At 42.6% G+C, this 27,446-nt stretch overlaps 1 protein-coding gene across 2 annotated transcripts in view; it reads left to right on the top strand.

Annotated features, from left to right (window-relative positions):
* Window positions 1-27,446, top strand: part of znf423 (zinc finger protein 423) — a 156,307-nt gene that overhangs the window by 45,965 nt on the left and 82,896 nt on the right. For both annotated transcript variants that reach the window (XM_067588754.1, XM_067588753.1), the window contains exons 4-12: window positions 22,641-22,818; window positions 23,441-23,565; window positions 23,866-23,947; window positions 24,137-24,212; window positions 24,417-24,697; window positions 24,813-25,096; window positions 25,229-25,609; window positions 25,898-26,079; window positions 26,829-27,368. In XM_067588754.1, coding sequence (XP_067444855.1) covers window positions 22,641-22,818; window positions 23,441-23,565; window positions 23,866-23,947; window positions 24,137-24,212; window positions 24,417-24,697; window positions 24,813-25,096; window positions 25,229-25,609; window positions 25,898-26,079; window positions 26,829-27,368 — 2,129 coding nt within the window. The remainder of the gene's footprint in view (window positions 1-22,640; window positions 22,819-23,440; window positions 23,566-23,865; window positions 23,948-24,136; window positions 24,213-24,416; window positions 24,698-24,812; window positions 25,097-25,228; window positions 25,610-25,897; window positions 26,080-26,828; window positions 27,369-27,446) is intronic.

Raw genomic sequence — 27,446 nt, 5'->3', positions numbered from 1 at the left:
TTGTTCACAGTGCATAGACAGACAGAGAGACGACAGCTTCTGTCTGTCTCCAAACATTCATTAGAATTCTTCAGCCAAAGGGTTTGCAGCTTTTTTTGTGTGTGTGTTTCTGTCTCTGATAGTGTGTTTGTGTTTGGGTGTTTATTAATCAAATATTTACACAGTCAGATTATAGAAATATACATTTACATATCTTTGAATAAATAAAATTTGTCTGATCTCCACAGTCAGACTGTTTAGATTTCAGATTTGGATGTTGCACTCTGACTGTTTGTTAGTTCCAGTCTTGTTGTGGACAGTTCATCCACAACAAGAAGATCCTGCATCTCTGTGACTGATACACTGGATACACTCAAGTGTTATTAAGTAATGCACAAGCAGATGTTGCAAAAGTCACTTCATATTAAAAGATTTCCTGATGAATTTGAATGATATAACTCACCGGTTTCCTCTAACCCCTCTTGAAAACTGACAGGATCTCAATGGCTTTTCTTAAAACCCAACGCTGATTGCCATCTTTTGAAGGCCAGGTGTTTCTCACTCAGATCAACTTGTCAAAACATATGTCTCGTGTGGTTTTCTTCTCTGGGTGTTTTATTTGAGCATCTTGCCATCAACATTGTCAGAAGCAGCCTACTGGTTATCTGTTGGATAAACAAACACACAAGTTGCAGTGCTATGATTAATGACATCCCTCCAGAACAGTTTTATGAGCATCAAGCTGCTTGAAATGTTGACACTAGGTGTTGAAAGCCTTGGAGGAGGGATATCTCATTTACTTACCTCACTTAATTTGGGTTTAAATGTTATTGATGGGTGTCTTGAATATGACAATATTTTTACAGATAAAAAATAGTCCTCTTCCTAGTTCCTGCATAGGACAAAGGCAGTGAAAAGTCAGAGCTCTGCTTACTTTAAAAACCTTAAATGCTTGGGTTGAAACATGTAAAACTGTTGACTTTGTAAGCAAGCTTTCTGTCCTCCCTGCCAAATGATATCAACTACATAATAGAGCTGGTTTTGTCAATCTGTCAATGTCTGAAGAGGTTTTATAAACCCAGGAGACGGAAAGGGTCCAAAATCTTCTGGACCATAACTTCCAAACTGAGTTTTTATAAATGCTAAACCACAAATATTTGCATCACTGCAGGATTGCGTGTGTTTTGTTTTGGTGTATGGGTCCTTGTGTATGTATCTGTCCACATGTATTTATATGTATGTAGATATGTGTGTGTGTGTGTGTGTGTGTGTGTGTGTGTGTGTTTTATGTCTCCATCAGTGTGTGTCTGTGGACGGGTCAGGATAGAGTTGTCATGGGGCCATGTGGGGACCTTTTCCGTATGTGTGTGTGTGTATGTGTGTGTGTGTGTGTGTGTGTGTGTTGGAAAGGGGGGTATCTGGATAATGAGGAACAGGCCATTCCCTTGGATTCCTGCACCCCTGCCAACAACCAGGACCCCCAGAACCTCTACCCCCCTCTCTTCTCTTTTTTCTTCCCTCCCTCCTGCTGACACCTGGGACTTTTTTCCTTTTTTCCTCCCTGTTTCTCCCTCTCTGCTTCTTCTTTCTCTCTTCCCAAGTGGAACGTGCAACCTCCCTCCATTTGATACACCTCCCCTCACTCACCCTTTCTGCCTTTCTACCTCTTTTTTTTCCATTCTTTGTTCACTTCCTTCTTTCCTCCCTCATTCTCATCCTCACCTTGTCTACTGGGACCCCAAGCCATATATGTCACATTTATGCCTCCTTTCTTCTCCTCTCCTTTCCTATCCTCTCCTCTCCTCTCCTCTCCTCTCCTCTCCTCTCCTATCCTATCCTTTCCTCTCCTATCCTATCCTCTCCCCAGTCTTTCTCAGAGTACACAGACCACAATGTCTGCCTCCTTTCCTCCCTCCCTCCCTCCTTGCTGTCCCTCCCTGCTGAGTTCTCAAACTCAAAAATGACCACATCCCTTCCTTTCACCCTCCGTTTCCCTTCCCCCACACCCTCCCTCCATTCTCTCCCCATCTTCTCTGTTCCCTGTGGAGCTGGCCCCAAAGCTCTGATCCCTTCCTCCATGCCCCCAAACTCCCCCACTGCGCCCTTCCAAGACACACACACACGCACACACACATGTACACACACACCCTGTGGCGACTGGCCCCAAAGCAGCCCCTGTTTGTCTCCCTCCCTCTGTTTTTCCACTCTTTCTTTCTGTCTTTCCCCACCTCTGTCTCCCACCCTGTTTGATGCTTTAGATGTGTTATGCACTTCATTTAAGATGTTTTTCTCAAGTCTTTATTTTGAATGCAACAATTTATTACATTGTACTTTTTTGCACTGTACCCGGTTGGGTGAATAGTTCCTTATCCTGCATGTTAGGGGTGTGCCGTCATGGTATGGACGTTGCGGTTTGGTGCATGAGGTCGTAAGAATACCCTCCGTGTCAAAATAGTTTAACAATCCACTTACTCCAACATGGGGAACAATAATTCTAGAGTGCGACTTCTCACCCGGAACGTTTTGGCAACGCATCACTTAGCTGTAGCGTGCTCATGGATGTATGCTAGCCAGCTTTGCCAAGGTAGCCTGGTTACCCTGGTTACCCTGTAACGTTAATGTCACTGCCATCAGAATGACAAACGAGAGACCCATAACACTGACCGAGTGCAACACTGTTATTAAAATATACTCCGTTATCTCCACAGTGAAAAATATTGCGTCTCCCCGTCCCTCTCCCTTCTATGTGGTAGTTGGCTTTGAGTGAAGCTGTGCAGAAGAACGATAAAAACATTTGATTTCTGACGTGGTCAGACAGCACGTCCAAAGATCCATTTCTGTGAGTTTTGTCCCTCTGACTGATATATTATTATATATGACATCATTAGATTATTAATAGTGAAGCATCAGTGTTAGAGCAGCATGTTACTGTTGTAGCTGCTGGAGGTGGAGCTAGTTTACACTACTTTATATACAGTTAGACCATGAATCAGCATAAACCAGCTGTCAGCAGGTGTCCTGACTCCATGCAAGAAACAGAAAGCTTGTTTTCTTTTTTCACTGCAGCACAACTAAACTCTTTCATTAATAGTTATGGCCAATGAGCCATTGTTGGATGTTTACATTTTTCAAAATAATGGATCAAAATATTATTTTCCACCTTTCTTTTTTTTCTGCTGTACCAAAATTGTACTGAACTGTGACCCCAAAACTGAGGTACATGTGTGCCGTTACACCCCTACTGCATATTGACTTAACAGCTTTTTGTGATCATGGAATAAACTGGTGTTTTTGATTACTGTTGTACTGTAGTTGATAATTCTGTGTGGAAAGTTGCAAAGCAGAATATACATCAAAACTTTATTTTTATCAAAGCATCAAAAGACTATTACCTGTAAATTGCAACAGCTGAATGCAGAACAAAACTTGAACTTTCATGTTATATTTTTGGGGATGGAGTCAGAGTAAAGACATGTAAATGATTCAAAATGGAAAGAAAAAATCTGGGATTGTCTCATATGATGAATGTAAGCTAACCTGCTTGCTGGAACTTTAATTCCTGAAAATATTTTAACAATAATACACATTTCCAGTCTCACCCTGCCCACTTTGCTATACTTTTATGACCTTTTTTAAGGTCACCAAGGGACCAGAGCAAAAGAATGTTTTCTGTTTCTGACATCTTCCATTGAAAATGTTCTACTTGTTGCTCTTTAAAGCAGTAAGTATGTTGGCTACTTATCCCCCTGTCATATGCTTGTGTCAGCTCAGGTCATTTACAAACAGGCGGCTCAAGCTTCACTATATACAGTTCCCATAAGGAACTGGAGTAGAGTTTAACACTTATCCATAAAGGATAGGTGTTACATAATGCTACTACACAATGCTTAACAATATTCTTCTGCTGGTTTTTCATTGAAGACATTTTGACATGTCAAATAAATAATAAATGAATTATGGCTGAATTCCATTGAGCTGCTTCAGCTTCAGGGTCTTTGTGCTTGCTGGCTCACTGTCACACTGTCATGACTTACCGAGCCATTGTTGATATTGTTAGTAAGACTGTTGGTGAAGGAGCTGAATCGGAGTTGGCTCTTTTAAGTGTAACGTGGCTATTAACAGGGCTGTCAACTTTCACGCATTGAACGTGAGACTCATGCAGTTGACACTTTTACACACTCTCACGCCACACGTCCATTTTCTCACACAGCGAAAAACAAATTCATAACTGATAACATCATGATGTGAAAAGAGGACACTGACAGCGCATAGATGGACAAGACAGAGCAGCACCGTGCAGCAGCTGTTGCAGCTACTGCAGTTATTCAGACAATCAGGGAGGAAGTGAGAAATATACTCAAATATATTGTATTGTAATTTATTCCCATGCATGCTGCTCTGAGTAATCTCAGTCAGCGGCTCTTCTGGCAGCAACACAGCATCTCTCCCTCTCCCCTCACACCATAAATATGAAATAGCCATTCTTCTAATTATCATTTCCTGTCCACCCAATTATATACTGTTCTTGATGCATTCTTGGTTTTCATAGCACCCTCAATCTAACTAATCTAGACTAGTGCAGGTGGCTGTTAGGTGAGGTTAGGTGATGTGAGGTTAGGTGGTGTAGAAATGTAAATTTTAAATTTGTTTTACTTTTTTTTTCTGGGAGAGGATTCCCAGACACCCCACCAATTATGTATCTTTCCAAGTTTGCTCCCCCATTTTAAAATATAATCAGATTTCTGTGGTTACGATTATTAATAACTTCAAACCCGCTCCAATGTGTCTTACATAGATTTTGATATCTGGTTCCAGTACCACAAAACATGTGATAAAGATATAAATATACAATGGATGATTGTGAAAATGGAAATCTCTTCTACCCGCGCACCTGCTTTACACCTACAGTGAGCAAATTAAATTTACTATAATAACTTAGAGCATGCTATGTTTATTACAAAGATACACCCAGGTGTACAGGCACATGCATGCATGCATGCACGGACATGTGTGTGCGCGCATGCACACGCACAGGCACACACGTACACACAGTTTCAGTCACAGACAGTGGTGGCAAAGGGCAGTGTACCACAGGGAGAAGGCCTATAATAGTTTTAACCCAGCGCTCAGGTGTGACTCGCCTTTGTCCAGCCAAATGTCAGAGAAAAGCACAACTCCGGGGAGACAGGGAGGGAAGGGGGTTGAGAGAAGGACGAAGCAGAGTGGGGAAAAGGATCAAGGGAGAGCGAGTCAGAGATAGTGGAAATGCAGAAAAAAGTAGTCAGATGCACAGCAGAAAGAGAGGGATTCATACTGTATGGCAGTAGAGGATAGAAATGCAGTGAGAGTTCGGGAGCAGGGATTATTTACACCAAGGTAGACCAAGGCTTAATAGATTGATCTGGCTAACTGGATATGGTGGATTTTTCAGAATCCGGCTGACTATTTAGCTATCAGACAGTCAGATGAATGCCAGGCTGCCTTTTCTCATTAAATGAGCTGACTTATTATATTTGAATACAACTAAATGACAGACATTTTTATCAACCGACTGACTGTTTTGTCCAGCAACTGAGCGGCTGTTTTTGCCAGGCTGTCTGTCTGGGCCCTTGGTTATGTGGGGGCTGGGAGCCCTTCTCTGCTCTGTTCTCTTGCTGCCTCAAGAGCTCCCTAGGGGGGCAGCAGGACCAACACTGCCAACCTCTCTCTCACACTCCCATTTACCCCCACCCTAATGCTGAACACACACGCACACACACTGACGTCAGCTGCTCTGGGCCTGCTCCCCTGGGTGCTACCAGAACCCTTTGTTTCCCTCCCCCCTGTTCCCTCCCTGCCTCCCTCCTCTCCATCTCTCCTTCCACCCCTCCTCACTCCTCTCCCTGTCCTTTGTCCCTAGAAATAGCTGTCCTGCTTACTGCCTGATTGGAATTCACTGCACTATGGGAAGTCACAGGGGAGGGCCATTGTCAAGTGTATGTTTGTGCGTGCGCGTGTGCACACATATGTATGTTTTTTTTGGTTAAACGATCATGGGTGCATGCATATGTCTTGTGTGTGTGTTTGTGGCTTGTGTGTGGGTGTGTATCGATGAGACATGTGGCGGGACTGTTGTGTCGAGAAGCTGTTTGTCGAGGAAATAAACTACAGTTAACCGTTTATCCAGCACCAGCCGCATGTGTAAAATACAGCGGCTGTGGATGAGAGGGGAGTTGACTGCTGGAGGTCAAAGATGTCGTATTTGAGTTTATGTTCTGCTTGTTCAGCATTTGTTTGATAAATTGCTATTAAACACATTCAGAGAGGATTTGAATTGCTATTTTTTTTCAATTCTTATCATTTTGGCGCCGGCTAAAACCTCTTTTGGGGGGCGCCAAAATTTCCTCTTTGCAGGAAAAACCCTGTACGTGATGGTATTCATGTCTGTGTGTGTGTACTGTACTTGTGAAGTGAACATTTTGTATGTTGGCTTTTCTTCAGTGTGTTCTCTTGGTGTAAGGGGAATGCATGTGCTGTGTGTGTGTGTGTGTGTGTATATGTGTGTGTGTTCATGCGTACTTCTGCTCCCAGCATGAATCCTAGAATTGGGGTTAAGGAACAAGAGAATTCCTCCCTCGTATTCCCTCCTTTCCTCTCCTCCCGTCTTTCTCTCTCTCTCTCTCCCTCTGTCTTTGTCTCTCTCTCTCTGTCTCTCTCTCTCTCTCACCCGTGCAAGTGGGATGTCTTGAAATATTAACCAATCTGCTCTTCATTTTTCAAATATGATAGAAAACACACTGCTAAATAAGTCAGGAGCGAGGCCTGCCAGGGAGCGCAGCAAGACAGGGCACTCAAATAAACAACAAAACAACACAAACAACAACAATGAAGAAAGGGAAAGATGGAGAAGGGAAGTGTGTGTGTCTAACCTTGATCCATCCATCCATCCATCTAGCGCTCTCTCCGTTTTATTTTCACCGTCTGTTTGACTCATTTTCATGTAGTCCCTTTCTTCTCTCTATCTCTCTCCACTTATCTGTCCTTTGTCTCACCCTCTGTCTTTTACTTGCCCTCTTTTTTCACTTTTTCTCCACTCTAATGAGAGCAGCTCAACTGGAGTATTACACTACACTCGTGTGTGTGTGTGTGCGTGCGTGCGTGTGTGTTGGGGGCTTATAGTCATGGGCTGGGGGGCTATGTAGCTGACTGAGGCCTAGCTTCTTTACCTCAGCAGTGCTGCTGGCTGGTGGCCGGAGGGAGCACCCAGCTTGAGTAATGAACTCCCCCAGGAAGAGGCACTGCTACGTGGGCCTGCCTCCAACCTGTGCTCCCTTTTCTCTATTCCTGGGGTAGAATTAGGGCTAGGGCTGATTTTGAAGGGGGAATGGGTGGTGCGCAGAGGGCATTTGGGGTTTTGGGTGGTAGGGTGAGTAGATATTTTTCCCCCTTGTTGGCTGCCAAGCCATGCGGCCTGCGAGTGAGCAGATAAAATTGTGTGTGCGTGAATGTGAGTCAAGAACTGCTCGGGCTTGTGTACAGAGATTTGTATGCGGCTGTGTTTGTTGTACGTTTTGAGTGTATGTGGGTATTTGGCGTATGTGTTAGGGAGTTTGTCCTCAGAGAATAGTATGTGTGGTGGGGGGTGCAGTGACAGCTGCAGAGGGGGGGCCGGGGGGCTGACTGCTTGCCGGCTGATAAGGGGGGCTTCACATCAGAGACACGACGAGAAGACTAATAATTCTGCAGTGCAACACACAGATACACACAGAGGCTCATAGAAGAGAGGCAGTGTGAGAAAAAGTTAAGGAAAGCTAGATAGGGCTGTGGGACACTCCGTGAGGAGATTTAGATTGTGTGCGCTTGTGTGTGTGTGCGGTGAAAGAAGTGGGGAGTGTTGATGAGAGACAGACAATCAGAGAGATATGTGCTGGTATGTGTTTGTAATGTAATATGATTTAACTGTATAAGACTCGTGACAATAGAAAGGCAGCCTCACAGGTCCATTTTTTAAAGTCCAAAACAGACTGACTCCTGTAAAAAGAGGCTGTAAAAAAAAGCTGTAACGCACCATATTTACAATGGAAACCCACATACCAGTGATGGTAAAGCATAAATCCACCTGCGCCATGAGAGTATACACTCTCCAATTTTCCATAGTTTTTTTCACTGACCTCTACATCACACAGATCAGAATTAACCAAACTATATCGCCAAATCCCTTGTTAGCTACTTGCCCTCAAGACCACTGAGGTCATCTGCCGCTGATTTATTGGAGGTTCCCAGCAACAGCTGAAAGAAGATCAGTGACACAGCCTTTATCAATTACGCCTCCAAACGATGGAATACACTGCCCATAGATATCAGGGAACCCAGCTCACTAGATACTTAGCTTAAATACTAAGCTTAAAACCTGTCTCTTTACCTGAGCATTTAAATAGCTTTGCACTTGCCCTTTGCTGCACTTTTTAATGCTTCACACTTAAGCTCTACTGCACTTCTTTTAAAATGTTATATTTTACTTTATATTATACATTCTACGTATTCTATGCTTTAACTTGTTTTTATCTTATTTTATTCTTTGATTACTATTCAATATGCATTCTTTATTTTTTTTTTACATTTATGTTCCTTTATGTCCTTTTCATGCAAAGCACTTGGTGCTTGTAATTTCTTTTGTTGTAAAGCATTTTGAGCTGCATTTCTTGTATGAAATAAAGTTATTATTATTATTATTATTGTTATTATTATTATTGGTGAGCCATAGTTGATAAGACTGGCTCTTAAGGTGAGGAATTAAGTGACATAACATACAAAAGACTGAATCCAGGTGAGCACTTCATTCCCTTTATATGCCTTATAATATGCTTCACATGCTACTCGTGTTCACTTGCTGCACCGTGGCATGTCCATTATGTGTCAGGGTCATTAAATGACATCTGTTACATTATGCACCTCTGCGCTGAGTCAAATATGTGCCAAGGTAGGCTTTGTAAAACTGACTTCTCTAGCAATAACCCACTCTCTTTACTCAGATCACATTAACGTGTACAGCACAAGAAATAGAGGAAAATGTGAGAGGTCTGAAAATCCTATAATATAATGTTCTTTTGAGTGTAGCTATAATGAACTATGATTACAAGGGTCCTATGGTCCTGTCGACTGAGATATCATGACATTCATATGCATACCTGTAGAGATAGGGCTGGGTCTGAAGATTGCTGTTACTGATAACATCAATGATGGCTCTGTCCCTCTGAGCCAGCATGCACAATACAGGCCCTAGGTGTGATACAATTAAATTTAACACAGCTGTTAGCAATCTTACTAATTACACCTGTGCTTTACCTGCTGTGACATGTCACAGGTATACAGGTAATCTGAACCTTATATTTTTAAACTGATCCTGAAACACCCTTTATTCCTCTTTTGTTCGCCAAAAGAAACTGTTTTTATGTGACTGGTTACATGGGTGTAATACATCTCTACACCATTCACTTGGCACTACACTCAGCCTAAGTATTGATTAAGTTAATATGGATAGCTAGCCTTACACCCAGCCCTTTAGAGAGGATAGAGACACAGTATTTGTAGTATTTGTACTAATGTACAATGAATGAACTACACAGTGTTTTTGGTAATCCTAATTCCTGTTTACTTACATCCCAAAGATTCAGCCTCTCCTAACAGAGACTTAATCAGTCTGTGTTAAATCCATTCCAATAGTATATTGTGTTTTTCTTCCTCTTTCCTGATATAATAATAGCCCCCACCAGTCCTTAATTATTCATATTTTAGTAATACAATCCAAGTTAACGGTTCAAGCATTAGTACATAATAAAACTCCCGAGGCTTCGCTTTTAATTTAATTCCTCCGTTTAAATTAATTTTGGGGCATGCTTGTGCTTTTAGCTTGCTCCTCCGCTGAGGGGAGGGGGTTGGGAAAGAGACAGAGGAGAGACGGAGGAATGAGGGCTTGCTCGGGGAGACGGATCTGCTGCAGGTGGAAGAACAGCTGTACAGGTGCTTATGCATGTCGGGGGCACAGGATCATACAGAGAAAGATAAAGAGAAGGACAGCAGCAGAAAAAAAGATGAAAAGAAAAAGAGGTTTCTTTTAATGGTCATCCTTAAAAGAAGAAGAAAATCAATTAAATGCACACATCTAAAAACACAACAATTACTGTTACTGTCGTGCACGATAAAGACTATTATTCGGTCCAGCCATCAGCTTGACAGTATGCTGAGGCAGTGAAGATAAACAGTTGTGCCATTATGTGTATTGTGCCCAAATTGGAAATCTATACTGTATGAAGTCTGAAGTGTTATTAGAGCTGACCTAGGAAAGAAGGTGGATAGATGGAGAGAAAATAGAGTGGTGGACCAAAGGGGGTGGTAGTGAGTAGATGTAGAAAGTGACAGACAGAGAGAGAGATTGGAGGAGGATGGAGGGATACATGGATACGTGGTTTAGGATAGAGGGACAAACAGAAAGAGATTAGCCCTGCTGATGCCAGGGGGTCCCCTCTAAAGGCATGAAAGCACAATGAACCCCAGTCAGTCAAAGAGGCATTTCCATTTCTCTGCTCTCACCGCTCTATTAGACTGTTTTGTGTCCTCTGTCAATGATGTGTGTGTGTGTGTGTGTGTGTGTGTATGTGCACATCTGGGTGTGTGTGAGACACAGAGACAACTAGAGTTTGCCTCATGCTCATGTTCTGACTTTGTGTTGTGTGTGTGTGTGTGTGTATGTTCAGCTGTGTGTGTGTGTGTGTGTGTTTGAAGTCAGTGTGGTGCTGTACAATAGTTTGGGTCCCAGAGCAATCCGCTTTTCTGCTGCGGAGACCAACCAGTGAGTGGTCTCCATTGATCTGCACCCCTCCACCACAGACACTCCCAACCCCACTGTGTGTGTGTGTGTGTGTGTGTGTGTGTGTGTTTCCCACATTGTCTATACTGTATACACGCGCATGCATGTGTGCTCATGTTTTGTACTATATGTGTATGTACATCTAACAATGAAGACCGTACAAGCTTAATGCAAAATGCCTTGCTCATACCTGGTAATATTTGAATGACTTGTCCTTTCATGACCTTTGCTTTATTTTACTTTATGCGTGTTTATTAGAAACCATGTTCGTGTGCATGCATCTACTACATATAGGGCACTGTATGTGTTTGTGTGTGTGTATCTGTGAGAAGTGTGTGTGCCTAAAAAAAAACCAAAAAAAAAAACCCACTCATTCCACAGCCATGCTTAGACTACTGATGCACACACACACGCTCACACACACACACACATGCAGTCACACATGGCTCAGCTTGGCGGATGTAGGTTGTAATTACGGGACCCCCTGGCCTCTCTCTCTGTCTCTCTCCTTCTCTGCCCTGCCGACCTCTCCCCCCTTTGATCTGTTTCATGTCACCAGCTCTCTCTCACTCACACACACACACACACACACACACTTTTTTTCCCTACTAAATCCACCTTTGTTTCTGTCTGTGCGTCCCTCCTTGTGTGTGTCTGAGCACTGCTCTTTGTTGTAGCCAGTGTGTGGTCTTTAATTCACACAGGAGCCTCTTTTCTGGACAGTTTGTTTTGAAACCTCTCCTTCTCCATCGTCACATTGAACTTGATACTCGGGGATTATTCCCTTTATAACTGGCCTTGTTGGCATATGTGCGTCTCATTGTCTATATGTATTTTGATGAGTAAAAGCTGGCAACTACAGTACTTGTCTGGGAGAAGAAAAGAGGTGATTTGTAGAGTGTGTGAAAGTGTCAAACACACAAAGTTAGCTGGCTCATGAGACACACAAGCACTTGGTTTCTTTAAACACTCTGGATATGAATTGTGTGTGTGTGTGTGTGTAAAAGTGAAGGAGGTATATGTGATGAGACCCCAGAGCAGTTATGTTGTTTCTTTCTTTTGTTTGTTTCTTTCATTTTCATCATTTTACCTCCTTCACTTCTCTCCCCCTTTCCTCCTTTTTCTTCTGTCGGTCTTTCTACCTCTTTCTCTCTGTCCTTGACCTTCAGCTGGTAATATCACTGTCTCAGGGGAGCAAAAGGTTTAATACATGAGTAATTATTATACAGTACATGCACTCCGTCCAGGTGGCATGAAAGCGAATAAGAGACTGAGTGTATGTACTTCTCTGTGTGCGGATAAACACTAACACCATCCAGCACATATCAAACTATATACATACAACTGTATGAAGAAAGCTACACAAAAACCATAATCAGAGCCTATCTACAAAACCATAAATAGCTCATGTAGTTCTTGAATGCTGTCGAGAGCTCAGTTATTCAATATGAATGTGATCAAATATGTTTAGATCAAATGGACTGGAACTCCTAGAGAGTTGATCTTGGTGCCGGAGGGAACGACAAAAATACAGTGAGGCTTTTTGTCTTCAGTTCTACGGATTACATTTCAAAAGTCAAAAATACTGACAGAACATTTTCCATGACTACCGTGGCTATAAACTTGTCTTTGGTGTGGGTAGCGCTTGAAAACAGAAGCAGACTTTCAAACACTTCCAAACTCAAGTCAAAATTTAGGTCAAAATCATGAAAAAGGAATCATCCTTTTCTAGATTAGGTAATAGGGTGCGTTTGTTTATTGTAGACACAGTTAATGCATGTTGTTAGCTAGCTTCAGTCTGTGATTATTTGGCTGTTTTAGCGGATTAAACACATGTAAAAACATTGAAGCACTCACATTTTTTATGTTAGTCTTTTATGTTTTTTGCCTCCGTATGTCGGTGAAGTCGCTGTGTGTTTGGGTATGCATGTGTTTGTGTACGTTTATGCATATTACTCTCTGCATATAGTGTGTGCGCCTATCCCAGTGTGCATTCTCTCTCTCCATCTCTCTTGCCGTCTGTGCCTCTAATCCCTGAGTGTGTCACTAATGGCAGGTCCAGGTGTTCTGCTCTGCTCTGCTCCTCCCCCGGGGACCCCTCTTCAGCGAGCGTGTGTATGTGTGTGTGCGTGTGCATGTACTCCTCTCCTGGGGGGTTTAGGAGTTGTGAGCAGGGGGCTGTCCAGAATCCCATCCTCCAGAAGGGAAGGGAGGGAAGGGGAGCAGTGGGCAGGAGGTACCCGCCTCTCACAGCTTGCTCTTGGGCTTCCCCTGGGCACAGGACCCCCCTCTACCATCCTCCCACGGGACGTCAGGAGCCTCATTGCCTCTCTGTCTCTATCTCTCCCCTCATTTTCTCTCTTGCTCTCTCTGTCTCTCCTCAAATCCATCTCTTGGCAGCTTATGTACCTGCACTGCTTCAGCTTTTCACTCTAGATGGAGAGAGTTTGCACATTGCTAGTTAGGTTAAATCATTTTTGTGTGTTTTTAGTGTATTTGCACTACATATACAAAAAATGGGTTTGTTTGTTTACCTGTGTATATGTGTGTGTTACAGTGTGTTTGTGTTTTGAGCAGCAAGCTCCAGCTGCCTACATCACTTATTTATAGGTCCCACGTACGCGTAGGTGAATGAGGGAGGACTTGTACAGTATGTGTGTGGATAATATTGTTGATACATCTCTAGATCAATCACATCCATTTGCACACAAGAACCTATATGAGGTTCTAGCTAAATGCTAATTTTCCATTATAATTCACAATTATTTGTTTAATAATGCTTTAAACATAACTGAGGTGTTATTATTCATAGCAGTATGTGTATTATTACAGTTCTGTTCAGTAAACATCCACGGGCCTCCTTATGTGTATGAGTGTTTGTATTTATGAGCAAGTGTATCTGTGTGAGGGTATGAGAAGTAAATCAAGTGTGCGTGTGTGTGTGTGTGTGTGTGTGTGTGTGTGTGTGTGTGTGTGTGTGTGCGTGTGCGTGACTCAGGTGAATGTGTTTCTAGGTTAGCGAGCGGTCTGTCAGTCCAGCAAACCTCATTCTTATAAATAGATGATATAGCCGCCGGCATGCACACAATTGGACCACACCACTGTGCGTGTGCGTGTGTGTGTGTGTGTCTTCCTTGCGAGCATGTGTGCATATGTGGTGTGTACTGTATGTGTGTTGGCATGGTGTTGTTGTTTATCTAACACTCTGCCTGACAGCTGGTTCTCATTTCTGAGCGAACAAACAGCAGACAAGATGGACAGAGAGCGGGACGGTGGAGGGGAGAGACGAGGAATTTTACTACACAGGGAATAGAACCGCTAACCCTCATGGTTTAGGTGCCTTGCTCTAACCGTTCTGACCGGCGGTGATGAGGAGATGAGGTGAATAATGAGAATAATCAGAGGAAATCAGGACACGGTGAGATAAAAGGCTTGTTGAGAAAGAGTTTTGAAAAGAGAGAGAATGAGAAAAAGAGGGAAGCATGGCAAGAGGAAGCAGATGCCAGCCCTCCTCTTCCACATGGTGTATGTTTGTGTGCAAGAGAGAGAGACAGACTAAGTATGTTGTATGTGGGTTAATGTCTACTGGCCCTGTCTTTGTGTATGTGCGTTTGTGTTATTGTGGAAGCATGATGTGGTAAGTTAATGGGTAAAATAATACTGATTCAGCATTTAAATAACTCTCTGTCTACCACATATATTTTCCTTGAAATTGGATACTAGTACTTTCAATGTTTTCCTAAATTTGCCACTTACTTTTTTTTAGCTTTTTTTTTTCATTGTCACAACCTCACCAGTGATATGCCCCATTACACTTGAAAACCAGTACTGACCTTATTACCACAAAGTCAATCTTGCCATTTCTACTGAAAGCACACAAAAATGTGTTCTTTCAGGGTCTGTGTGACTTTATTCATTCTTTAACCTCCACTGACCTTGTTTTCGAATGTTGAGCTTTCCTATGTTTGTATGTGTGTTATGCTGTTTGATGTTTGTATACACTACATTTAGCTGTGTGGTAAGGACAAACTTGTCATCTGCCAGCTCACTGTCCACCCACCCCCATCCTTAGCCCCCTGCCCCTAACCTTCTGCCCTAAAACACACTCGTACACACACACAAACACACACTGCCCATATGGAGCAGTTGGCGCCCAAAAGCGTCCAAAGCAGCCGGACCCATTCCCAGGGCAGAAGGTGAGGGTCCCCACAGCCTGCTTAGTATGTGTGTGAATGCGTGTGTTTGTGTCCATCCATCGTGTCCTCAAGGGCTCAAGCCCCGGACAGACTGCCGTACTGTCCTTCCTATCTGTCCTCGTTGTGGCACGTATGTGCATGATTGTGTGTGTGTGTGTGTGTGTGTGTGTGTGTGTGTGTGTGTGTGCGTGTGTGTGTTTGTCCCCACAGACTTCATCCCATGTGAGCTACAAGGACAGCAGCAGAGGACTGTGGGTCCTCCAAGCAAAGAACAGGGTTGCAGTCATGTGCATATGTGAACTACTGCACCCAGTTGACATATTGTGGATGCATTTTGTAGACCTGTGTGTGTGTGTGTGTTTGTGTAGATCATGTTGTCGCCATCTCATGAGATCAAAATGTCCCTACAAGAACAGACAATGTCAGAAAGTTGTGAGGACTTTCTGTGGAACCGAGTAGGAAAATGTACCAGTGTCCTCTGTATTCTTTTGTAGGGAAATGAATTTTGGCTCCTACTTTTCTTCACAGCTACATTAGAGAGACTACGCAACAGGTAGTTACAGCCAAACAATCTGACTGGTCAAATAAACCTTCCTACTGTGCAATTCTCATAATGCATGGCAACCAGAAAGCTGTGCTTAGCTTATCGGTTGCCATGCCAACTCATATGGTAATCACAGAGCCAGGTAGGGATCTTTCTTGTGTTCTCTTGTCTGGTTATCTCATGCACCATGTGTAGTATTTTGAAAAACCTTCAGATGTTCGTAGCCAGTGAGTGGTTCATTACTTGGATTATGGTCACCATTATTGTTATGTCATGACTTTGGCTCTACCTCATACATTACAACAAAATGAAGTAATAAACACTCAGTAAACAGGCTGGCCTCTCTGCAGTCCCACCCCTTAAAACACAAATCATACAATTTATTAGAGACATGAAACTCTGGATTTAAGCTGTTGCCCATCTAAATGATTTCCAGCTTGAATCAAAAAGGATGCAGTCGCTGTTGTTGTAACCTGCAGGATGTTCTTTACAAAAGTAAAGATGGAGCTGAAGAAATGATGACCAATAAAAGTGTGGCATGCCTGTTTCCCATCAAACTTAACTCAGTATTGGACATTGAATTGTACTGTAATTGTGTTTGTGCCTGTGTGTGTGTGTGTGTGTGAGTGAGTGTGTGTGAAAGAGAGAAAGCATGAGTGAGTGTGTGCTGGGCTGCCCAGAGTGAGCCAAGGGTGGAAGTTGTTTTTCTGCCCCCTATGGTGAGTCTGGGGCTGTGTGTGTGTGTGTGTGCGCACGCCTGGGGCAGCCTGGGGCCATCGGAGGGGGCCTGGGGAGCGGTGGAAGGAGGGATGAAGCGAGAGAGGGATGGAAGGATAGGAGGTCAGCAGGGGCCTCGCTGGGAAAGGTGCAGGTCTGGGCCAATGGCCAGACAGAAAGGTGGAAGGAGCGAGGGGGGGGATGTATGAAGGGGAGGTGGAGAGAGAAAGACAGGCTGATAGGAGGATTAGCATTTGAGCAGGTAGACAGTTAAACTCAGGTAAAAATATATAATTAAATTGAGACAGAAGATAGTGAGGTTTTATTGTTTTGGAAAAAACAGCTCTGTTATTATTAAAGTTTCTTATGTAAAATTTAAATAGGACATTCCTTGCCTTTTTTGCATTAATAAAGTTGGGATGAAAGGTATGGTAAAACCATTGATAATTCCTTTGATATGAGAACATTCAAACAAAGCATTGTCTTCCATTTGAATGCATTATTCATTCTCGGCACATTTGTCATCTTAAGGATGACGTCTACTACATCATCTTCAGACGTATGGCACGTTTGACTTGATAGATCAATTTCTGTGTCATTTATTTATAATGTTAATTCAGAATTTTCTGCGTGTAACCGTAGTTAGCAGGCAGCTTTAGCTCGTAGTAGCAGCACTGGGAGCTGAAACCTTTTTGTTGCTACCAGCTGAGCTCCTTTGATTCGAACATCAAAGCAACAGAAAAGAGAGAAAGCATGACATACATGGATTATATTTCCATTCCAGGCATTTAGTCAACACTGTTATCCAGAATGAACTAATTGAACGAATGTTTTCGAGTGCTGGTTTCATGTCAGTCCATTGTGTCATTTATTTCATCAAACTTGACTCAACCTCTTATCATTCAGTGGCGATACAGTCAGTGCCAAAGCCAGCAGATACATATACATACAGAGAATATAGATATTGTGCAAAATTTCAAATGTGCCTGTGGGTTTTGTGGGTTTTATGTGTTTTTTCACAATGGTTTTTTAATTTTTAAAGATCCCCTCCAGACATGTTTTATTTATCTCTATTTTAATAAAGATTTGTGTCTAATATGGTTTTTCCACAAAGAAGCTCAATTATCTTGTTAAAATCCTTAAAATTAAATTTATTATGATTATAATTAATTAATTACTCCTTCTCCCTCATTAAAAAATCCAGAATCTATGAATAAGCAAATATTTTTTATTTCTTAAGTTGAACTGCTGGACACAAGATGTCTCCTACTATTCTCAGTGAATGTGCACTGGAGGTTTGAAGCTTCCACATCATATGTGTGTAAGCTGAATACTGGACCACGATTGGCCCCAAACTAGTTGTGATGTCACGAATCATAGGTACATGTCTTAAAATCGGATTTTCAATGAGCACAGAGAAACTTTCTACTTCAGCAGATAGTGTTAAACTCTGCACATCCATCATTCAGCACAGTGAAGCTCAAACATCCAGCTGTAGGAACAATAAACAAAACATATGAGTGGAGGAAGACGTAAAAGTTTCATAAAGATAACGTTGATTACATTTTAAAATCACAGCAATCTGAGATGTTGTGATAATTTTATTAAGTGTTCCGTTTTGTAAACTTTTTATGCTGTTTTGATGTATTTTTCCTCTGTGTGATAGTCGTGACAATGTGGCTGAGTTTGGATAGGGGGTAAGTAGACGGGGGAGGAAGAAACATAAAGAGAGATCAATCAGCATGTGTGTCTCTTCATTAGTGTTTCACCAAGGCTGTGTCCTCCACACGTTGCCACATTGTCCTGCCTATTAGAGAGAGACGCGGGGAGTGTGTGTGTGTGTGTGTGTGTGTGTGTGTGTGTTGTTTGCATGTGTGTTTGTGTGCTTTGTCATGTCAGGTAGACTCAGGCGGTCCGTTTAGTTCCATACTTTCTGGTCTTTACTATTTCTTGTCACAAATCCCCGGCTCCTCTCCTCTCTGGTCCTATCCGGTCCTCTCCTCTCCTCTCCTCTCTCCTCTCTCCTCTCTCCTCTCTCCTCTTCTTCTTTCTTGTCTCCTCTTTCATCCTGTCATCTCTTCCCTCTCCTCTGGAGTTCAGAGTCTGTCCATCTGGAGCGTCCCCCCCCCTCCCTCTCTCCCTCGGTCCCGTCCAGGCTGAGACACAGGGGTGAAGGCCAACACCAGTAGGGGAGAGACTGTCGGAGAGACGGAGGGATGGAGGGAGAGATGTCAGCGCTATAATGAGTAACAACATGAAAGCTGACGGAGGGAGGGAGCGAGGGAGGGAGGCAGTGGAAGAGAGATGAAGACAGAAGAGTAGAGGGACTGCTGGGGACAGAGGGAGGGATGAAGGATAGAGGGAATGGATGGGAGAGGAGAAGACTGCAGAGTGAGAGATAAAGGGGGAGCGGAGCGGTTGGGGCCCTGTGGTCCTCCACTCCGCTCCTCTCGTTCGTTTTCGTTCGCCAGAGAAGAACAGAAAGGAGGATGAGGAGACGGGGGTAGGAACAGCGTGTGTCGGCGTCCGCCTGCTCCTGCCTTTTTCCTTTTTTTTTTTACCAACTACTTTTTCTCCCTCTTTTTTCCTCCAATCCCCCCTTCAACATCCATCCTCCTCATCTCTTCTCCTCTTGAGGATTCTTCTCTAATTTAACTTTTCATTGAAATTTTCTCCGCTCCCCCCTCCCCATCCTCCAGTTTCTCCCAGTTTGCCATTCGGCCTTGTCTTGCCAGGTCCCCTCGCGGCCGACTGACAAAGGCGCCGTTAAAAAGCCGTGTGATCCTCCATTTTAGCGCCAGCCACGCTAGTCAGAGGATTAGGGGTCTTTAATGACGCTAATCTCTCCTCCCCTTCTTTCTCAACACCCCTCCATCCCCCCTCAAAAAGCGATTTCTCCCTCTTGCTCTCACTGAATATCTCTCTTTTTCTTTCTTCCTCACACTTTCCCACCTCAGAAACATTACCACGTAACTGACTCATACTGGTGTGCCTATAATTGTCCACATGTGTCAAGACCAGCACTGTGAGGAAACACTTTTTCCTAACATGTCTTTGAGATTAAGTTTTTTGTTCTTTTTCGCTCAACCCCAAATGACCATTTCAGGTTGAGTATTTCTTTGTGTCTGGTGTTTGACTGTTTGCTCTCTCTATTGTTGTTAAGTGAATCCTGTCTGACACAGCCAAAAGAAAGAGACAAAAGGTGAGAGGGTACAATATCTGTGTTTGAGACAGGATCACTAATCTTTCTCAGGCTACACTAAAAGACTTGTACTCTGTTGTGTTGGCAGCAGGGGGTGTCTGGACTGGCGTTTTAGAGACACACAGTATTTTAACACTAGACGCCATGAAGACGGTACATTAAAAGCATATTTTTGTAGGTTGGCATCGGATTCAGACTTCTGTTGATCTCACTGACATGGATTATAGGAATAAAATCCGTCTGTTCTCATATTCACACATGGATTTGAAACTTATGCTGTAAGATGCACGCAGCTTGCTTTAACTGTATTTTTAGTGACAGTAGAGTTTAGCACAAATACTGAATTTGCAGCGGGATTCTGCGTGACTTAACGCTCCTTTAAACTGTGTCAACACAGGCAGATCATAGCACAACCTATTCTACATATTTATACTTTGATTGCTTCAGACTGAATTTATATCCGTCACTAGTGCAAAACCTTTCAAAAACCAGAAATCACTTCAAGACAAATAGATTAAGGCTTTTTTATCAATTAGTCTGAAGATTATTATCACAATTAATTAAGTCTATAAAATATCTGAAAATAGTGAAAATATTGTGTTGTACGACTAACAGTCCAAAACTCAGATATTCATTTAACAATGATATAAAACACACATTTGAGAAGCAGGAAACAGAGAATGTTTGGCTTTTTACCTCAAACAATGAATCAATTATCAAAATAGTTGACAATTAATTGACTTGTTTGAATTGAATAGTTAAATGAAATTCTGCTTTCTACTGATGATAGCCAAAAATCTGCATACATTGACTGTGTTGGATCATTGTACAGATGTAGTGGAAGCTTGCTTGATAAAGGGCCCAGTGTGTCTAGTATTATATTATTGAGTTGTGATGTAAATAACATTACAAGAATAGGAGTGAATTCATGTTTTGCTTGTGGACTGAAATCTGTCCTCCCATCCATCTGTCTCATGTAATGTCCCGGATGATACCGAATGGAGTTTGATCATATTTGATGAAATGATTTCTGAGCTTGTTTTCTCGTTTCTGATTGGTCTAAAGAGGGACAGCCTCATTCCTGTGGGATTACATGTTTACATAGGACTTATTTTCAAAATGAGATTTCCATCAGGTGCATAAAGGGACATCCACTGAGCAAATTCAAGCAGTTAATGCATAATGGTGTATAAAGAGCAATGAAGAACAACATATTTTTTACACAGTTGATCCAGTAGCATGAGTGATTCTTGTATTTGAGAAAAAAATGAACTGAATTAATTTTAAATTTATGTCAGCGTTTTATTAGTGAAAACTAATGATCAACATTTTTATAATTTAGCAAAATGATCCAGTGTTTTTTTTTGTCAGATTTTCTTTAGTATCTTTCTGTATCCTCTTTCCCAGCCTTCTTATTGTATCTGCACTCATTTTTCATTTTGTTCTGATTTATGTTTCTCCTGTGCACTCATTTTTAATCGCTCTGTGCAGGGCTCTAGGATGACATATTGTTTGTTTTTCCTCCTTTCACCCTGTCAACATGTCCATGCACTTCTTCATCCTCATTCCTTCCTTTCCTTCATGCTTTCAATTTCTCTGCCCCATCTGTCTCTCTCATTCACTCTCTCACTCACTCTATCTCACCCGCTCTCTCTCTCTCTCTCGCCTCGCTGTTAGGCTCCATGTTGATATCTCTATTCCTTATATTTTCTTAAGCCTTTTTTATTTTCATCTTGCTTCCAGTCAAATTTATAATTCATGCTTTTACAATTTTTTTAACCCAGACCCCCCTGCAGAGTTCTATTTGCTCATCGCAGTGCCTACATTTTCCCGGCGATCGATTCATCACAAGAATCTGTTTTCCACCCCCTCTCTGTAAGGCGTAATACACAGTAGACTGCACACACACACACACACACACACACAGCAGACACACAAGATTGTGGTAGGTGTTGGTTGAGGTAAAACGGTGTGTGCTTTGGAGAGGTTTCTAAAATTATCAGAAGGAACTTCTCCGCTGCACATGTGTCTGTGTTCAGGTGTTTGCATTGCAGAAATATTGGCCTTAATGATGAATTTTGGCACAAGAATCTGTATTTACATCTCTTTCCTATCACTCTAGTTTCCCTTATTTTCTCTCTTTGATTTGTTACTGGCCTAGTTGATATAGCTGTCAGATAAAAGCAAAGAAAACAGCCTCCCCTCTCTCTTCATCTCCTCTCTTTACATTTTTCAGGCAAATGCTAAATAGCCTCACTGTGCTGCTTCACAGAGCGCACAAAGAAGAACAGAACAATATCAAGCATTATTCAGCCCCCTCTTTTGTCGCCTTGAATCCATTCTGAAGTGTCTATTAAAGGAGTCATGGCCTTTTTTGTCGCCTCTGTGCCAGACTACACAGGAGGGGGAGAAAAAAAAGAGGGAGAGAGGAAAAAAAAGGAAAAATGCTCCTGTCCTATCCTAAAAATCTCCTATGTATGACAGATAAAGGGAGTGAATATCGCCATCTTTCCACTCTGCTCTCCACATCTCCTAATCGCTTTTCCGACGTTTCAATCTGCCAAGGCCCTAATGAAAATATGATGAGGCGGATCTATGGTCCTCGGGGACGGATGGAGGGATGGGAGGGGAGGGGAGGTGAGGAGAGGGATGGAACGAGGGATGGCTGCAGAGGGAGGATGAAGGGAGAGAAAATACACTCTGTCCTTATTTCTGGGCTCCGTTGGGGATACATAGTTCTTGGAGCTTTCTATTTAGATGTTGCTGCTGCTGGAGTGTGTCTCTCTCTTCTGTTTCATTCTCCCTCTTTATCTCTGCCATCCTCATTTTCCTTCTGTGTGTGTGTGTGTGTGTGTGTGTGTGTGTGTGTGTGTGTGTGTGTGTGTGTGTAACCAGGGTAAATGTGTTTATTTTTTTGTTTATATCCTTTTTTTTTCATTTGAACTCCCACAGGCTGCCTCTTCCGCCTTTTGCCTTCCAAGAAAGATGTAACTTCTTCTTAATCATTCTAATGCTCCCTGTTTTTTCTGTCTGTGCTGGATTGTCTCTTTTTTTTGTAAATCCTACAGCTGTGTACAAAAATTACATTTGTTTTTTTGTGCTGTAAATGAATCAAAGTCATTTAAAAAAAAAAAATTGTCTCCCCCTTTTTGTCAGATGGTGATGATGACCCAGCAGGGCTGTCCTGGGTGCCTTCCTCGCCTTCCAGTAAAGACGTGGCGTCGCCTTCACAGATGCCCGATGGCTGCTGTGACCTTGGCATGGCCACCGGTGGTGAGGAGGAAGGAGGCACAGGTCTGCCTTACCCCTGCCAGTTCTGTGACAAGTCCTTCAGGTATCAAACTCACACATTTTGTTCCCCAAGATGCTGCAAGTGCTCCCTCAGTGCACACATGGTGTATTGTAGCCAATAACACCAATGTGATATTTTTCTGTTTTTCTGTTTAGTTGCGTCCTCATATCCCACTCATGAATATCAGTGTGTACATGAATAAACAGTATTCTCAATATTACCATGGTAACGGAACTAACATGGACTGCTAAGGCAAACAGTGAAAGAAATGAGGTGAATACATTTCTCACTAACATCTCTAGGGACTAACTCAAGACCCACTTTAAGAACAGCTGTCACATACACCATAAAGTCGTCATCATAATCCTCTATATTACTTCTTCTACCTAGCTGTCCTATCTATTCTCATTTTTCCTTTCTTGTTGATCAGATGTACAGAGTGATATTAAAAATGGATAACATGATAAAAAGTTTGAATTTGTGTATCTACTTTCAAAAAATCTTGTATCTTATTTACCATTTTATTGTCTTCATCTTTGTTTTTCTCTCGTATTTACGCGCTACTTCTGAGTAGTATTTTTAAAAACTGTTTTAAACAAAATGTGCAATCATTATTGTTGTTCCAATGACTGTTCATCACCTGTCATCTCCTAATCCTCCTCAGCCGTCTGAGCTACTTGAAGCGCCACGAGCAGATCCACAGCGACAAGCTGCCTTTCAAGTGTACCTTCTGCAGCCGTCTGTTTAAACACAAGAGGAGCAGAGACCGCCACGTCAAACTCCACACAGGTAGGCTCGAAAATAATAACTACAGTCAATGTCTTGGATATCTGTCTACCAGGAATGCTAAATGTATAAAGTGTGTTCATGGGTTGTGATGATACGGATCCACATAAACCTTTATTTTTTATTCAAAGATTAAAAAAAGATCAGAAATAACATCAGAATGAATTCCCTCAACAGTGGTAACATGTTCTGATTGTCAGTAGAATCACATGAGTTCTGGCTGTCTGAGATCTTTCACTTTGTAGCATCTATAATTGAGCTTCTCTTTTTAATTATATTTCATCAATCTGTCAACTGATGTAGGAGATAAGAAGTATAGTTGTCAAGAGTGTGAAGCTGCATTCTCTCGCTCTGATCATCTGAAGATCCATCTCAAGACACACAGGTAACTGCCTCTGATCCTGTTCTCATGGAATCTGTTTTATATGATGCGTTTGGATTTGATGTTGACTGAAATGTACATCTGATGTTGAAATGAATTTTTATTTCTGATTCCAGTGCTCCATTTGACTCCTCAAATGTAGCTCTTTTATAATTGCTTTTGATTTATTCTCTTTTTTATTCACACAACCAGCTCCAGCAAACCATTTAAGTGCAGTGTGTGTAAGCGTGGCTTCTCCTCCACTTCATCATTGCAGAGCCACATGCAGGTATACATAAAAGAGTTTATGTATTCTTCTACTACTCACAGTATCACTGTAAAATAAGTTACAACATCAAAGAATCAAAATATGAAGAATATAATGAGTTGTATTACATTCCTAGTTAACTAGTACATGAGAAGAAAAATCTTTTGACAGAATATTTGACAACACATGCTTCTTTAGGTGTTGACTAATTTCTGACTCTGGCAGGCTCACCGCAAGAACAGAGAGCACCTTGCGCTGAGGAGTGAGAGGGATGGAGGGAAGAAAGGAGCAGGAGGAGAGGGTTACCTGGAGCAGGACCTGTATATGTGTGATTATTGCGAGGAGACATTCAGCCAGACGGACGAGCTAGAGAAACACGTCCTGACCAGACACCCCCAGCTGTCTGACCGAGCCGACTTGCAATGCATCCACTGCCCTGAGATCTTTCTAGACGAGGCCTCACTCCTCACGCATATTGAAACACAGCATGCCAACCGCAAACACAAGTACAACACAACTTTGCTTTTTAAAAATCTGAACCACTGATTTTCATGAATGTGGAACATTTCAGGATATGCATATGTTAACTTGTGTTTCATTGGTCTTTTGCTGTATCCCCAGATGTCCTGTCTGTTCAGAACAGTTCCCCTCTGTGGAGGATGTCTACTGCCACCTAGACAGTCACCGCCAGCCTGACTCCTCCAATCACAGCGCTGCCAGTCCTGACCCTGCGCTGGGCAGCATTGCCTCAATGAGCTCAGCTACTCCAGACTCCAGTGCCAGCCTGGAGAGAGGATCTACACCCGACTCTACCCTGAAGCCCAGCCAGGGCAGTGAGCGAGGCCGCAGGAGAGGCAACGACACTGCGGAAGAGATCGGGATAAGCCTGGGTCATCAAGGTGGAGGTATGACAGTTGTCTGTCTGCGGTGTAACCAGTCCAATTCCATCTCATGACTTGATAGTCAACAATTGTATTTGACACAATAGCTGTGACTTCCTCTGTGTTATTTGAATTTATCTATGCCCTTCACTACAGGTGGGGGAGGACATTGGGGTAAAGTGACGTACTCTTGCCCTTACTGTTCCAAGAGAGACTTCCACAGCCTGGCGGTTTTGGAGATCCATTTGAAGACCATCCACGCAGATAAGCCGCAGCAGAGCCATACATGTCAACTCTGCCTGGACACTCTCCCAACGCTCTACAACCTCAATGAACATGTGCGCAAAGCTCACCGTGCCAGTGGAGGAACTGTTAGTGCAGCAGCTGCAGCTTTTCCCCTACTGCAGTTCACCAATGTCACAGCGTTCCACTGTAACTACTGTCCAGACATGTTTGGAGACATCAACTCTCTGCAAGAACACATCAGAGTGTCCCACTGCTTGCCTGGTGGGATTGTGGCGGGATCCACCACATTAGGTGTGTGTGAAGAAAGCGACCGTTCCTAAGTTATGGAAAGTGACCTAACATGCGTCACGATATGTGTTTTGCTGGGTCAATGTTAATTAAAATTATGTATGTATGGTTAACAGACTGAGAAAGGTTAGATAAGGGCTGTTGCAATATATAGCATGCTTGTCCCTGGGGTTAGTATTTGGTTAAGTAGCTATTATGGGGAAATTATGCATCAGACTCTATTATGTACAGTATCATGATTTATCGTGATTGTTATTATTGTAACAATGTGACATATCTCTTCCATTCTAGAAGGGAACCATGCCTTCTTCTGCAACCAGTGTTCTATGGGATTCCTGACAGAGTCTTCATTGACAGAGCACATTCAACAGACGCACTGCACCTCAGCTGCAGGGGGCGGAGTCGCCTCTGGAGGAGCTGTGGCCAAACTGGAGTCACCTGTACTACAGGCCGCATCCCAATCCTTCATGGAGGTGAGAATGAAGAATTAGTCAAGAATTACATGACAGAAACAGCCTTTAAATCAAAGTTGATTAGAATTGGATGTAGCTTGCCTGTCTGTGCACATGTCAAAGCTGTGATTAATCAGTGTCTGAGCTGAATGGCAATAAGCTGATCCCTATTTAATTAGGTGGTTTCCTGTACTTGCTCATGAGCCTGTTAAAGTGTATACTGAAATATATTGCTCATGTAAGTTCAGATTAAAGATCCTTGATAAATTTATTGAATGAATTATTTTCTGAGCTGAGTCTTTGGTGTGCCAGTAACTGCAGTTCCAGACTTGTTTCACCTCTTTACTCATAGTTCATGGTTTGTGCAAAACCTAATTAGAATTGGACTAGAGCTTTTAATTTCTTGGCTCTTGATAAAAGGTGCTGAGCACAATGACATACACTAAAAAATTGTGTTCATGTGAACATTAACAAAATCCAACCACAGATTCCTATATTGTTATACACTATAAGCTTTAAAAGTCAAAAAGACACGGGACTCTTGAATGTTCTCAATCTCCTAATAATTGATGTAGAAATCCTCAGTTTATTATATGTGAGCTTGCAAAATTATGACAATTTATGGTCTATGCTAGTGTCTGTCTCCCTCGCTTTTGCTCTCTGCTTTTCTCCATATCCTTCCCATTTTGTCTTTATTCTCTAAGGACTAAATAATTGTATGTAAATGTATAATAATCTTAAAAAAGTAAAGAATTATTGTCCATGTACAGGTTTACTCCTGCCCTTACTGCACCAATTCTCCTATCTTCGGCTCACTCCTCAAGCTCACCAAGCACATAAAGGAGAACCACAAGAACATCCCATTGGCCAACAACAAAAGGCAGGCGAAGGTTGCCGACCTAAGCCCCGCCTCCTCTGATGTAGAGATCTCCTCCCCGAAACGCCACAGACTGGGAGGGGACTCCACACCCTCCATGGGGAGCAATGGGGACTACCCGTGCAACCAGTGTGACCTGCGATTTGCCAACTTTGAGGGTTTCCAGGCCCACCTGAAGTCACACCTGGAGATGCTGCTGAGGCGCCAGTCCTGCCCCCAGTGCAACAAGGAGGACTTTGAATCCCAGGATGCATTGCTTCAACACCTGACAGTTCACTACACAACCACGTCGACTCAGTATGTGTGTGAGAGCTGCGATAAGCAGTTCTCCTCTGTGGATGACCTGCAGAAACACCTGTTGGACATGCACACATTTGTCCTGTACCACTGCACACTCTGCCAGGAGGTCTTTGACTCCAAGGTCTCCATTCAGGTGAATAAGATAGCCGCTTTCATTTGCCTTGTTCCTTATTTCAATTCAAGTTCAATTTTTGAACTTGAATTGAAATAA

The sequence above is a fragment of the Thunnus thynnus genome, chromosome 5 (genome assembly GCF_963924715.1).
Source record: "Thunnus thynnus chromosome 5, fThuThy2.1, whole genome shotgun sequence".
NCBI lineage: Eukaryota > Metazoa > Chordata > Actinopteri > Scombriformes > Scombridae > Thunnus > Thunnus thynnus.
The sequence above is the reverse complement of the archived record's forward strand: the minus strand, read 5'-3'. Positions and strand labels throughout refer to the sequence as shown.